Source organism: Phyllostomus hastatus, unplaced genomic scaffold (genome assembly GCF_019186645.2).
Source record: "Phyllostomus hastatus isolate PE091 unplaced genomic scaffold, TTU_PhHast_1.1 phas_scaffold_345, whole genome shotgun sequence".
NCBI classification, from domain to species: Eukaryota; Metazoa; Chordata; class Mammalia; order Chiroptera; family Phyllostomidae; genus Phyllostomus; species Phyllostomus hastatus.
Window position 1 is genome coordinate 17549064 of NW_025334024.1, and position 13263 is coordinate 17562326.

General features: G+C 62.5%; 2 protein-coding genes across 3 annotated transcripts in view; one reads left to right on the plus strand and one right to left on the minus strand.

Annotated features, from left to right (window-relative positions):
- ATP6V0D1 (ATPase H+ transporting V0 subunit d1) overlaps positions 1-7163 on the plus strand; it is a 38849-nt gene extending 31686 nt beyond the window's left edge. Inside the window, exons 3-8 of the mRNA XM_045818965.1 lie at positions 1040-1218; positions 2343-2422; positions 5875-5952; positions 6081-6257; positions 6370-6447; positions 6547-7163. Coding sequence (XP_045674921.1) covers positions 1040-1218; positions 2343-2422; positions 5875-5952; positions 6081-6257; positions 6370-6447; positions 6547-6708 — 754 coding nt within the window. The 3' untranslated portion in view covers positions 6709-7163. The remainder of the gene's footprint in view (positions 1-1039; positions 1219-2342; positions 2423-5874; positions 5953-6080; positions 6258-6369; positions 6448-6546) is intronic.
- A 478-nt stretch (positions 7164-7641) lies between these two features.
- On the minus strand, positions 7642-13052 carry HSD11B2 (hydroxysteroid 11-beta dehydrogenase 2). Of its 2 annotated transcripts, none has more exons than XM_045818771.1 (5): positions 12663-13052; positions 9339-9551; positions 9034-9219; positions 8794-8931; positions 7642-8595 (listed from the first exon to the last, which is right to left on the minus strand). In XM_045818771.1, the coding sequence occupies exons 1-5, from the start codon at positions 12925-12927 to the stop codon at positions 8180-8182; spliced, it is 1218 nt and encodes a 405-aa protein (XP_045674727.1). In that variant the 5' UTR covers positions 12928-13052; the 3' UTR covers positions 7642-8179. The 2 variants fall into 2 exon arrangements, with proteins under 2 accessions (XP_045674727.1, XP_045674726.1); XM_045818770.1 differs by having other exon boundaries at positions 8788-8931.
- Between the last annotated feature and the right edge of the window lie 211 nt (positions 13053-13263).

Below are 13263 nucleotides of genomic sequence, written 5' to 3' on the forward strand. Positions count from 1 at the left end.
AGGTGACTGCACAGACTTTGCCTCAGCCCTTCTGTGGCATCGTCTTCATGGTCAGAAGCAGAGCCTGCCCCTTGCCAAGTCTGAGCGGGGGCCGCCCCACCCGTCCCCAGCTCCACAGCCCCCTCTGCTGCCCATATACTCCCCAGAGCAGAGAGCCTGGGGCTGACCTGAGCCCAGCCTCCTCTCCAGGTCTCTGGGTCTCTCTCCTACAGGCCATCGGGGCAGACGTCTGGCCCTGGCCTCAGGCCTAACGGTGGAGGTGGTGCTCAAGACAGCTGTCTGCCTGCCCGTCGCTGCCTGCCCTGGGACCTCACTCCAGAGGTGCCTTCCCACCGGCTCCCCTCCGACCTTCCTTAGAGAAGCTCCTCCTCACCCCACTGCTCAGACTTTCCTGCCCTTGCCATCCTCCCCTCCCTTCCGTTCCCGCCCAGCAGCCAAAGTGACCCTAACTGGACTGGATCTCCCTGCTTACGTCCTGCTCGTGGGACCCTGTGCCCAGAGTGAAGGCGGCCCCCCCAGCCTCGCCCGCAGGACCGGTCTCCAGGCCGCAGCCTGCTGGCAGAACTGCCCTGGTTCCTTTCCTCCTGCCAGCCCCGGCCGTGCTCAGTTCCTCGAATGCGTCTTGTCACTCAGTGGATGCTCGCAGGTTCTTGCACACACTGTTCCCTCTTCCCAGAACACGCTTTCATCTCCCAGCTCTTTCATCCCCTGGACTGGCTGGGGCGCCTCACCTCCGTGTGCCCATGGTCCCCGTGTCCTGCCAGAACACTGTTCACACCCGTTTTGCAGTCACTGGTGGGGCCTGAATTCCACCCTCCCTCCGCCGAGGGAGGGGCCCTGCCTGCCTCCCACTCCTGCAGTGGAGAAAGGAGCGAGCTCGGGTGGGGAGCGGAGCCCGTGGCGCTTCCCCACAGCACCCTCGAGGCCGCGCCTGCTGTCAAGGGGCTGGTGGGCTGTGCAGGGCGGGGCAGGGGCGAGGCATCAGGACTTCCAGCCCCACCCTGACAGGCTGCCTGCTGTTGTGTGCCTCCTCCCGCAGTTACAGCTACATGATTGACAATGTGATCCTGCTCATCACGGGCACACTGCACCAGCGCTCTATCGCCGAGCTCGTGCCCAAGTGCCACCCACTAGGCAGCTTTGAGCAGATGGAGGCCGTGAACATTGCGCAGACACCTGCCGAGCTCTACAACGCCATTCTGGTGGACACGCCCCTGGGTGAGCCGCGGTGGTGGAGGAGGGAGGAGGTGGGCATCAGTGTCAGCGCCTCAGTGGGGGGTTTGCGGACCCCTGGGGGTGACCTCGCTCAGAAGTAGAGGCCTGCCCCCTGCTGCTCACCTTTTTGTTCCCCTGGACTTCCCCTCCCATTCCTTCCTCCTCACCCCGCCTTCTCCTTTGCTGTTGCTCTGGCTGGGCCAGGAAGGCTACCCCCAGGGCCCAACTCGGACCATTTAACTTCGAGAGATTGGATGATTTCTCAGAATGCAGAGGAGGGCTGAGCTCAAGGGGAGTGTGCAAGGCTTGGGCCCCCCGGAGCCTTGGCGGTGCTGGCCTGTCAGGCTGTGGCCTCAAGCAGGGTGGGAGCCACAGGCCGCCCATGAGCAGAGGAGGGAAGCAGATGGCTTCGCTTGCCTTCCCCAAGCAGGTCCCAGGGGCCTGGATTCAGGGTTCATGTTAGAGGCCAAGGAAGGGGAACTGGGAGCTTCCCCCAGGGCCCTGCCTAGGCAGTGCTGGCTCCTGCCTGCTGTGTCGGCTGGGTGGAAGGCACTAAGGCCGTCACCAGCTAGTGCCTTCATAGCCAGAGTCCTAGTCCCCTGGGCACCACCTCCAAGAAGCCACCGGGGTTGAGCCACTGGGCTCTAAGCTGCACTTGGTCCTACACAGAGGCCTGAGCCCTACCTGCTGGCCTCATCTATCGTAGAATCCCCCAGTAGTTCTGAGCTGTTTGTGGCTTCCTCCATTTCTCCATCTTTAAAAAAGAGACAGACCAGTGAGTCCACAGGTTCCCCTTGGAGTGGGGTGGCTTAATCCTGCTCTGATCTCTACTTCCAGCCTAACAGTGGTCCCTTGGGTCTGCCCCAGCAGCGGTTAGGTCATGTTATGGCTGGCTGCCTCCTTTATAAATCCGTTTTAGGAGCAAAGAGTCAGGAGAAGCTCCGGTCAGGGTACATAGTCCAGAGGCTTGCTTCTACCACTTCCAAGGCAATAACCAAGGCGGGCGGTCCCCCGCGCCCAGCCAGATGGACCTGCGGCAGGGCCCCTGTGCCCGCAGGAGCGGTGGGACACCAGCAGAACTCGGACCTGGTCTCTCTCACCCCTCACACCGAGTCTTTTCTCCCCAGCGGCGTTTTTCCAGGACTGCATCTCAGAGCAGGACCTCGATGAGATGAACATCGAGATCATCCGCAACACGCTCTACAAGGTAGGGCCCCTCCGCCCGACCCTGTGAGCAGTGGGGGTTGGCCTGCAGGCGGGGGGCTGTGGGCCTGGTGGGCCTGAGATTTCTGTAGGGGCTGAGGGCGCAGCCCTAGGCTCTAACCCTGGGGGTTTACCCACTTACTCTGGCTCCCGTGATGGGTGCGAGGCTGCCTGGAACAGGTTCTCTGCCCGAGGGGCCCACGGTGAGCCTGGATACGATCCGCAGAGTGGCAGGTGCCCCGCAGTCTGGCTGGTCAGAGCTGGCTCCCGGGCGACTGCTGTGCTGAGTCCCGGAGGGTCACAGCCACCCTCTGGGCCATAGCTCTCAGGCTGACCTCACCTAGAGTGTTGCCAGCGAGGCCCGGCACAGGAGCAGAGGCGACAGAGTTCTGTTCTGGGCAGGGGAGGGACCCTGCCAGGAGTAGCCAGGTCACTGTGTCCCTGTGTCCCTGTCACATTCCCAGGCCTAGAGCCAGGGCCGTGCCTCATCATCCTCCCCCCCACCTACCCTCCGCTTCCCGCCAGCCTTTGCCGCAGGCTGGCGACCCCCTGGAGGCTGTGGAGGCAGAGTGGGCTTGGGATTCCTAGGTCAGCGCTGTCCTGGCCTAAAGAGGTGAAGAGCAGGGCTAGCCAGGGACGAGCGAGGGCTGTCTGGGACAGACCGGGCTGTGAGTGCGGTGAGGCGTGAGGTTGTGGTGCCAGGACGCCGGCGGGCTGTGGCCAGGAGCATGGGTCAGCAGCGGCCAGGCCCTGGATGGCACTGGCCAAGGGCCCTGCCCACCTGGCCCTGAGAGCATCTGTCTTTCGGATCCTTATTTATTTATTTTTTTAACCCTCACCCAAGGACACGTTCATTGATTTTTTTAGCATGAGGGAGAAACATTGATCAGTTGCCTCCCACAATGCTCCCCGACTGGGGATCAAACCACAGCCGAGGCCTGTGCCCCGAGTAGGGATCAAACCCACAGTGTTTTGGTGTGTGGGACGACACTTCAACCAATTGAGTCGCCCAGCCAGGGCGTCTCTCAGATCTTTACAGCCAGGATCCTCGCCTGCCCTGGTCGGAGTTCGCAGCTGACTCTTGGCTGCCGGCTGTGCCCAGACCGTCCCGTCCCCCTGCAGGGCTCTCGGCCAGGGTGCAGGACAGGCCTGGTGGTAGGGAAGCACCTGCCTGGGGGCTCAGTGGGGTAGGCAGGGGACCAGCACGTGCAGAAGCAAGCGTGGAGCGTGGGCCAAGTGGCCGTGAGGTTTGCCGTGGAAGGGCAGGTTCCAGGTGGAAAAAGAAGCAGGCACAGGATCAAGTCACCCAGGCCCGGAGTTTGGACTTTATCCTGTGTGCAGGGCCAGCCAGTAAAGGTTCTGGTGGTCAAAGTATCAGAAAGCCCCTCTGGCTGCAGTGTGGAGGGCAAGGTTGGAGGGGACGAGACCAAAGTTACATCCCCACTCCCACCCTGTGACCTGGAGGAAGGCTCAGCTTCTTTAGTTCTCAAGACTGCCCTAGGAGCTAGGAAGGCATCAGTCTTCTCCTTTGTAAGAGGAGAAACCGAGGGCCCAGGGAAGTCAGGCGGGCTACCCGAAGCCACTCGCTAGACACCGGCAGCACTGGGGATCGCACCTGGCTCAGCCTGTTTGCAGAGCAAGCGCTCCCCTCCACCCGCTAGCAGGGAGGCAGGCCAGCCGGTGGGCAGAGAGAGTGCGCGCACCCTCCTGCCCGCCCAGCTGGCCCGCTGCCGGGATCCCTGCCCTGAGACAGGGTGAGGGGTGTGGCTGTCCCCCCAGCCTTACCCACACCCTCACCGGCCCTGACTGGTTCTGCCTGGAGTCCCTGGCTGGGGCTGCTTGGGCACCAGCTTGTAAACTCTGATCCAGTGCTGCAGGCGCCGTGCCAGACCGCCCACCCAGCCGGCAGCGTCCCAGCCCAGTGGCCACAGATGGGAGATTAGGCAGACCCTCATCCGTGTACCGGGTGGGAACTGCAGGCAGCGGGCACGACAGCCGTGAGCTGGCAGACTCCTCCAGGTCACAGGGTGGGAGTGGGGATGTGACCTTGGTACCTGGGCCTTTGGGGTCTTGCCAGCTTTTCCAGCTGCCCCAGCCTCCTTCACCCTGGGGTCAGCCTCTCTGCAAAAGCTGGTGGATTCCCCCATAGGGAGGAGCTGCAGACCCCACTGGGTGGTGCAGGCCTGGGGATTTGGGCACAGCTAGATGGCCGGATCCGGGGAGGGAGGTGGCTGGGGACCGTGCTAGGACTGAGCGATACCCGCCAGCCACGGTGGGGTTGGCAGCTGTTTCTCGCTGCCCTCTCTGATTCCCGTGGACCCGCTGTGCTACAGCCCACTCTCCCCTTCCAGCTTCTCACTCCCTGACCTGTCCTAGAGTTTTTGTTTTCTGTGGCCTCAGTGGTCACCTCGGGCCTTTCTCTGAGCCTAGCATGCCCAGTGCTGCCGGCCAGGATGAGCCTGGGCTGCTGATGCCCGGGTCTTGTCCCACCGCCTCCCATGGGGTAGCAGAGCTGGTGGCCCAGGTCAGCCGGCGGTGGGTGCAAAGGTCTCTGCACTTGGAGGGCGGACCTTAGCGTGGAGAGCTTTCCGTGCTGCCCAGCCCTCACCCCCAAACTAGCCTCCAGCCTGTGAAGCCAGAGGCTCTGTGATCACGCCACCAGGGGGACCCAGGAGGGTCTGAGCGAAGGGAGCCCTCTTCCTGGACGTAGAGAGATATGGGGAGGAAGCCCGTGCCTGGTAGCCTTTAGGAGTGAGTGCCGGGAGGGGCCTGGGGCCTGGACTGACCTGTCTCCTCCTCGTGCCCGGCAGATCCAATTTGCCTGGGCGGGAAGTGCTTGTTCCCGCCGGCGCTCAGCACGTCTGGCCATCGCTCTGCAGGGCTGACATCCATGTAGGCAGCAGTCGTCCCTCTGCAGGGGCTGGGCAGGCCGTTTGGTTCCTGCTGTGTGATGCCTGGGGGGCGGGGGGAGGAGAAAGCGTTCTGTGAGGTGGGGTGCCAGGAGGGACCAGGGCGTCCAGTCCAGCCCGTATCTCTGTGAACTCACAGGAGTAACCTTCCTGCACCAGCCCTGGACAGGTGGTTTTCTGGGGCTGAGGGGGGAAGATGCGGGGGAAAGGCAGGCAGAACAGCAGGGGAATGACAGAGCCCCTCCGAGCCTGGCCCGCTGTGGGATGAGAGCGAGGGGGGTACTGCATCATGAAGCAGACCATCGGCCAGAAATTGCTGTCACCCCTCGGCTGGGGTCAAGGCTACCAGCTTTCACTGCTGGACTGGTTAACAGTTGGAGTTTGTGGCTGTTTCGTGGGCTCTCACATGGGGGCTGCCCTGGCCAAACCATGGGTGTGACATTTGGACTCACCATGAAAGGGACCGGGAGGGGGACTATGCGTAGGAGGCCTGGCAAGCCCACGGAGTCTTCCCGCTTGGCCTGAGCGAGCCCCATGCTCCGCACAGGCCTACCTGGAGTCTTTCTACAAGTTCTGCACGCTGCTGGGCGGGACCACGGCTGACGCCATGTGCCCCATCCTGGAGGTGAGTGCCTGCCCACCCTCCCACCCGCTGGTCCCCTGGGGAGGACAGGCCTCGAGCAAGCCCTGCCAACTGACTGGCTACTGCCTCCCTCCCCTCCCTCTCTCCTTGGCTGTGCCGCGGCCCTACAGTTTGAAGCAGACCGCCGAGCCTTCATTATCACCATCAATTCCTTCGGCACAGAGCTGTCCAAGGAAGACCGTGCCAAGCTCTTCCCACACTGCGGGCGGCTGTACCCGGAGGGCCTGGCCCAGCTAGCTCGGGCTGACGACTACGAGCAGGTTAAGAACGTGGCCGACTACTACCCGGTGAGTGCTCCCGCTGCGGCACCCAGGGGTGGGCAGATTGGCGCTTGAATCTCCACCCCCCACACCCAACAGCCCCCTCACGCTTATGCTTCCCGCCATGCCCCCGGGCCAGGAGTACAAGCTGCTTTTCGAGGGTGCAGGCAGTAACCCCGGAGACAAGACCCTGGAGGATCGATTCTTTGAGCACGAGGTGGGTACCGGGCCTGCCCGTCGTACGGAGGGGCCGGTGGCTCAGGCCCGACTCTCGTGGTCACGGCCACCCACACACCACGCCTGCCTCTGCCCTCAGGTGAAACTGAACAAGTTGGCCTTCCTGAACCAGTTCCACTTTGGTGTCTTCTACGCCTTTGTGAAGCTCAAGGAGCAGGAGTGTCGCAACATCGTGTGGATTGCTGAGTGCATCGCCCAGCGCCACCGCGCCAAGATCGACAACTACATCCCCATCTTCTAGCGCCCTGGCCTGGGGCTCCCCATGGTGTGCGCGCGCGCGCGTCTGTGTGTGCTGGGACCGAGGCCGCGGCTCACGTGCCTGCCCTGGGGCAGCGCATTGTCGCAGTGGCCGCCCAGCTTCCCCGCTCTTCAGAGGCTCCTTCCGGGCCTGCGAGGGGCTGGGCTCCTGCTCCCCCCACCAAGGGCAGGCCAAGCCCCCCCTCCAGATCAAGGAGACCCCTCAGCCCCGTTACAGCCACTGATCTGTCCGAGAAGCATGTGGTCACTTTTGTGCCCCTTCCTAACCTGAGAACCCCTGGGGGTAGCGGGAGCCTCCTTTCCCCTCTGTGGGTCGCCCCCAGAGCCGTGGGGAAGCAGTGTGTGCGTGTGTGTGAGTCCTTGGGGTGTGGTGTGGGTAGCTGTGCATATCCCTTTCTCAGCTCTGCCCCTCTGAACAATAAACTGTCCTCTCTCGAAGTCCAGCTGTCTGCTGTCTCCTTTGAACCCTAGCCCCTTTCCCAGACCCCCCAGCTTGCCTCGGATGTACCCTCACTGAGTCCAGCCCCGCCCAGCCTAAGCCTTCTAACTCCGGCAGTCGGCGTGGTGGGCAGCGCCGGGCCGGCGCTCTGCTGAGCAGGCAGATTCCTCAGGGCTGGAGGATAGCGCCTGCCTCTGCTGGGGGCATGGGTCCGGGTGGCCGGGAGGGCCCCCGGGCCTGTTTGCTCACTGAGCTCCGCCATTCCTCGGGCCAGGGTTTTCGCCTCCATCTCACTATGAGGAAACCCAGCGCTGCGGTCAGCCCAGATCTGCCCAAGGCCCAGGCGGCGGGCAGCTGTGACCCAGAGCCTGCGTGCAGAGCCTCGTCCCCGCGCTGAGCCCGGGGGTCCCCCAGGCAGTACCCCGTGTGGCACACAGCCACAGCCTTTCACCCCCAAACACAGTGTCTACCCCATTCTAGGAGAAATTAAAATGTGTCTTTATTTCTTAAATGGCAGTCAGGCAAGTAGGGTATGCAGCCTCCCTGTGGCTTGGGGTGGGTGGTCGGGACCCTGATTCTTGAGCCAGTCAAGAAATAGCTGGGATTCACCCTTTGAATCGCAGCACTGAGGCACCAGTGCTGAGAAATAATCCTGAGGGGGTGCCCAACCTACCCTGTCACGTCTTAGTTTGCAGAGGCACTGACTGTGGGGTCCTATCGAAGGCTACAGCTACGTCTCGCACTACATCCCCCTTCCAGCTGGGTTCTCTACACTACAGGGTGGGGTGGTGTGCCCTGGAGAGCATGTCTGGGGCCGAGAAACAGCAGAGAGGCCCAGTTCCCCGGGAAGCCTTAGCCTCACCAGGCCTGCCCTGGGGCATCGGCAGTCCATGGGGCTGGGGGTCCTGTGGGGCAGGCTCTAGGGCAGGTTTTGGGGCCACAATGTCCAGGGGAGGGCGAGGGGCTCACAGGACCTCCTCTGCTGGAACAGCTAGGCCCCATGTGTGCACACTGCTCATTCGGCCACTGCGGGGGAAGGGCCTGGGTTTGGGTCTGCTTCTCGGGCTTCGTCCTGGGCGGGAGTGGGGCCAGGCTTGCCCCGCCGCAGTGCTCTGGGCACGCAGGGACTGATGAAGAAGGCTTGCAGGAAGCGGCGCCGCAGGCCCCGGGGCAGGTAGTAGTGGATGAAGTACATGAGCCCCACGCCACGGCCCGGGTAATAGCGGTGTTGTGGCTGAGCGGCCAGCAGCGCGTCGACGATGGCATCTACCACTGGGCTGAGGTCGGGCACTGCCAGGCTCAGCGAATGCAGGAACTGCCTGTGTATGTGCTCTATGTAATCCTCGCCATAGGCCTGTAGCAGCTCCTGGGGCAGGTTAGCCAGCAGCAGCTGTTTGCTCCGCTCCCAGCAGTTCAGGTTGTTAACTGACCCTGGGCGGGGGGGAGTGATAAAATCAGCATGAGCATGCAGCCAGTCAGCTGGGGAAGCCAAAGACCCAGGCTAAACTCCCCAGTGCCCCACCTCCTGCCAAAGCCACGCCCACTCCATAGACCTGACCCTCCCCCCACATGAGACCATGCCTCTTTTCCAGCCCCAGGGCTCCCTTGCCACCCATCTCTGACCTTCACCTGTCTTGAAGCAGCCAGGCTGGATGACGCTGACCTTGATACCCCAGGGCAGAAGTTCACTGCTGAATATGTCCATGAGCAGCACCATGGCCGCTTTGGAAGTCCCATAGGCCCCCAAGCATGGAAATGGCATGTCTCCTGGGGATGGATTGGGGTGGGGCAGCTCAGCCTGGGCCAGGGGCTCCAGCATCCCTCCCCACCATTGGCTCCTTTGCTGCTGCAGTGTGGGCATGCACTCACCTGCCGGGCTGCCCAGGGTCACAATACGACCCCTGGAACGGCGCAAAAGTGGCAAGAGGCCCTTGGTCAGCTGCAGCGTGCCAAAGAAGTTCACCTCCATGCAGGTGCGGAACGTAGCCACTGGAGACAGCTCCGCATCGGCCACTATGTCATTGAGGCCCGCATTGTTGACCAGGCCCCATAAGCCTGAGGAGGTGGAGCAGGCAGGGAGGGAAGCTGGCGCTCAGCCCTGCAGCGAACCTACAGTCACTGCCCCTTTGCAGCCACCCAGCCACCCCTCTCCTCGAGGGGCCTCGCCCACTGACCTGTGCTGCTGGTGTGCGCCTTGGCGAACTCCAGGGCCCGGCTAATGTCAGCTGGTTTGGTCATGTCCATCTGCAGCAGCTTTAGGTGAGGGGAGCAGCAGGCACGCAGCTCTAGGGCACCAGGGCTCTCCAAGTCCAACACAGTGGCCAGCACCGTGAAGCCCATGGCATCGAGCTTCTTGGCCGCCTCCTTGCCAAAACCAGAGTCACAGCCTGGCCAGGGCAGGGCAGCCAGTGAACTCCCACTGTGACCCAGTCCAGCCTGAGACAACCCTAGGATCACCAGGGTCCAGACAGAATCCAGGACCCTGGTCACCCAAACTCCCAGCAGTCCGCAGCCCACCCTCCATCTCCGGCAGGCGGTGCTCCCTGGCCGAGCACCTGCGCGTCAACTGTTTCACAGCTGTCGTCTCCCTGACTCCCAATGGCAGCCCCATCAGACACGCCTCATGAGCCCAACCTTACCGATGAGGAGACAGATCTAGTCATGCTAAGCTGCTTTGCACAGTCACTCGGCCAGCGCTGAGTGAGTTCGGGACTCTATCCCAGGTCGGCCTGGGACCCCGTCCCAGCCCTAACGTCCTTCTGCCTGCTGGACATCAAGCTTCTGCTCAAACGCGTGCGGGGCTGCCGCACAGCCTCCCTGCCGTCCTCACCGGTCCTCCCCGTTCTCGCCCAGGCTTCCTCCGCCCACCTGGACGCTGGAGCAGCCCCCTCTCCAGCCCTGTCCCATCTTAATCCCTCGAATCCCTTCTCTACCTGAACAGCTACAGGGATTTTTCCAAAAATGACAATGCAATGGCTGCGGAAAACCTTCCCCAGGCGCCCACAGTGCGCTGGCTGAAGCCCGAGCCCTCTGCTCCCATCCTCCAGGCCCTGCCCAACCTGAGCTAGCTCGCCTTCCTGATCTGGACAACCCTACTGCCCTTCCACCCTCTAGGCAAGCAGGAGGCCCACCCCCACCTCACCCCCACCCCCACCCTTGGAATTTCAGTCAGTGGCGACAGTGGGGCATTCTCTGAGCTCCAGACCACTTGCCCTTAGGACAGGGACAATGATGGATGGAGAACAGACCTGCATTTCAGTCCCTTCCCACACCCACCAAGGGTGACCTGAGGTCAGTTATCACTCTTGAAGGCTTAACTTTCTGTCTTTGGTATGCAGAGAGAAACAACCAGGCAGAGCTAGAGTTGGGGTCCGATAAGGCCCTGCTTCCTTGATCCTTCCCATTTTGGTTCTGTGGACACAACCTCCTCCTCCCCCTGAGCAGAAGCTGCAAAGCCACTCTGCTTTTCCACTGGTGGATGGCTCTGCACCCGCTCCCTGCAGTGCCGCAGACAGCAGAGCTGGGCAGGGGGCTTCGAGCTGGGCTTTGTGTTGCTGGGGGCCTGCCAGCCAGCCTAGGCTGTGGAGGCCAGAGGGGGGCCCTTCCCCTTTACTCACCTGCACACACATACCTGTACACACCTCCAACCTACCTGCAGTGAGCCATGAACACCACAGCGGCTCACTCCCATGAGACCCCTGCCGCCCAATCAGTGCACAGCTATGCCCCCAGCCACTCAGTCCGAACCCTGACCCCAGGGCTGAGCTTAGTGAGGAGCCTTGGCCAGTGGCTCCCAGGGAGGGGTGGGTGGCAGCTCTGGCAGGTGGGGCAGGGTCTGGTCACCTACCTGTCTCACACTCAAATTGTGAGAGACCTCCAGAGTTCTGGGGCACAGGGGAAGTTGGAGCCTGATATCTGATGCTTAGATGGGAGGGGATGGGCAGTCTCCTTCCCCTCCCCCATCATGGAGCTTTGCAACCAGGGATGGGGGCACCCAGGTCATGGAAGACATCCTTCCTTTCACTTCCCTCTCACACCCAAGGCTACAAAGAAGCGGTGCCAAAGCCTGGGCTGAGCTCAGGAGAGACACCAGCACTGCAGAGGCCTCGGACCTGTTGAGGACACGGGGTGGGAGCCACCCTGTCTCTGGGGATGGATCACCATCTAGTCCCTGCTTCATACCAGGATGGTCTATCATCTTCCTTCCTCAAACCCCTGAAACTGGGGTTCCCAAAGGCTTCGCACTGCACCCCGAGCCCTGGTCCCTCCCATCCAGGCTGGGCCCTGCTCTCTCTACTCTCTGCTTGAAGCCCAAAGCCCACCTGCCCCCTTCACCCTGCCCCAGCACGGTCTGGCCTCTAGCTCAGCGTTCAAGGCCCCACCTGAGGCAATAACCTCACATCCCACCACATCTCAGCAGCCAGACTGATTACTGATCATCCCCTATTCAGACCTTGCTCATTCCTGCCTCAAGCCTTTGTTCCACACCCTTTGTCTCATACAAAACACTTTCCATACTCCACCTATCTCCACCCATCCTCCGAGGCCCAGCTCAAGGGTTGGCCTCCTCTGGGAAGTTCTCCCAGCTCCATATGATTATGCAGGGCCCCCTACTGGACCCAGACCTCTGAGAAACCAGTCTGGTGGCTCCCCCCAGCCCAAGCCCAATGCAAAGGCAGGGCCCTGAGCACCAGCCCGTAGCCACTGGGGTTGGAGAGGAGACTAGGCTACCCTCCCCTCTTACAATGGAGCCAGTGCCCCCTGGCCTTTCTCCCCCTCCCCACTTCCCCCTTTCCCTTCCCTCGATCTGGTGACAGATTTATTCCCTGCTCCAGACAAAGGAGACTCAGCCAGGCGGCCAGAGGCACCTGAGCCTACCACTCTAAGGCCTCCTTCCTGGGCACAGAGGACCAGGAGGAATGGGGAAAGGGGTTCAGACTCTGGACTCCACCTCAGCAGTGTGAGGGTAGTTAAGTGGACTGGAGGGGCGGCTGAATGCTTAGCTGCTTCTCATGGTGACCTCGAGCTTTTCTTGACTCTAAGGATCCCAGCCAACTGGGTGGTGAGGGCCCCAACTACCCGTCTAAGCACCTTTCTCTGGCCCCAGGGAAGAGAGGGGCCATCCCACATGGGGATGTTTAACAGAGTTCAAGGGGTGACCACCCTCTTAAATCCCTTAGAGATTGCTCTCTTGGGGAGCGGCAGAGCATAAGCCCCAAACTCCAGAACACTCCATCTTTCTCAGCCACCAGTTTCCCCTGCGCACCTGCCCACTCCCTGCCTCATTTTCCCTCCGACCATCCCCGCAGCGGCACATAGTTAACTCAGGCTTGGGGAGGTGCCTTGTTTCCCACTTAGTTCTCTCCCTGCACCCAGGAGAAGGGGACCCTCCTACTCCTGCGCTGGGGGGGCCCGCCTTGCCTTAGGGTGCCCATGGGATCCCTCTGGGTGTCCGGTCCCGTCCTAGAGCCTGGAGTCCCCGCTCTCCGCGCACTCACCGGTGATGAGCACCGTGCGAGTGGCCACGGGCAGGCGTGGCGGGCGCGCCAGGCAGGACAACGCGATCCAGCCGGCGGCGGCCAGCAAGGCGAGTGCAGCCAGCGGGGGCAGCAGGCGCTGGCACAGCCAGTCGAGGGCAGCCAACAGCGCCAGCGCCGCCAACAGCGGGCGGCCCAGACGCAGGTCTGCGCGCAGTAGCTGCAGCAGCGCACGGGCCGCCACGAGCAGCCAGGCGCCGCCCGACGGCCAAAGCCATTGCTCCATAGCTGCCGGTCGGGCTGGGAAGAGCCGGGGCGGTGTCTGGGATGCGGGTCGGGAAGAGAAATTCGGGGCCGGGGCTAGGAGTGCAGGGTGCAGCAGAAAACCAGCCAGGAGTGGGAGGGATACTCGCTTTCTCGGTTAGCCCTCGGGCCGAGCTTATAAAGAGCCCCGGGGGCGGGGAGAAGGCGGGGCGGAGGCGGGGAGGGGCGTGGCTTTCCCCCCTCGGTCCAGGCCCCCCGCGCTGGGCAGGTGCCCCCGCCCCCGCCCCGCCCCCGCCCGCAGAACTGCTTTCGAAGAAGCCGGAACAAAGTCCCAAAGTTGCGGCTGAGGGAGACCACG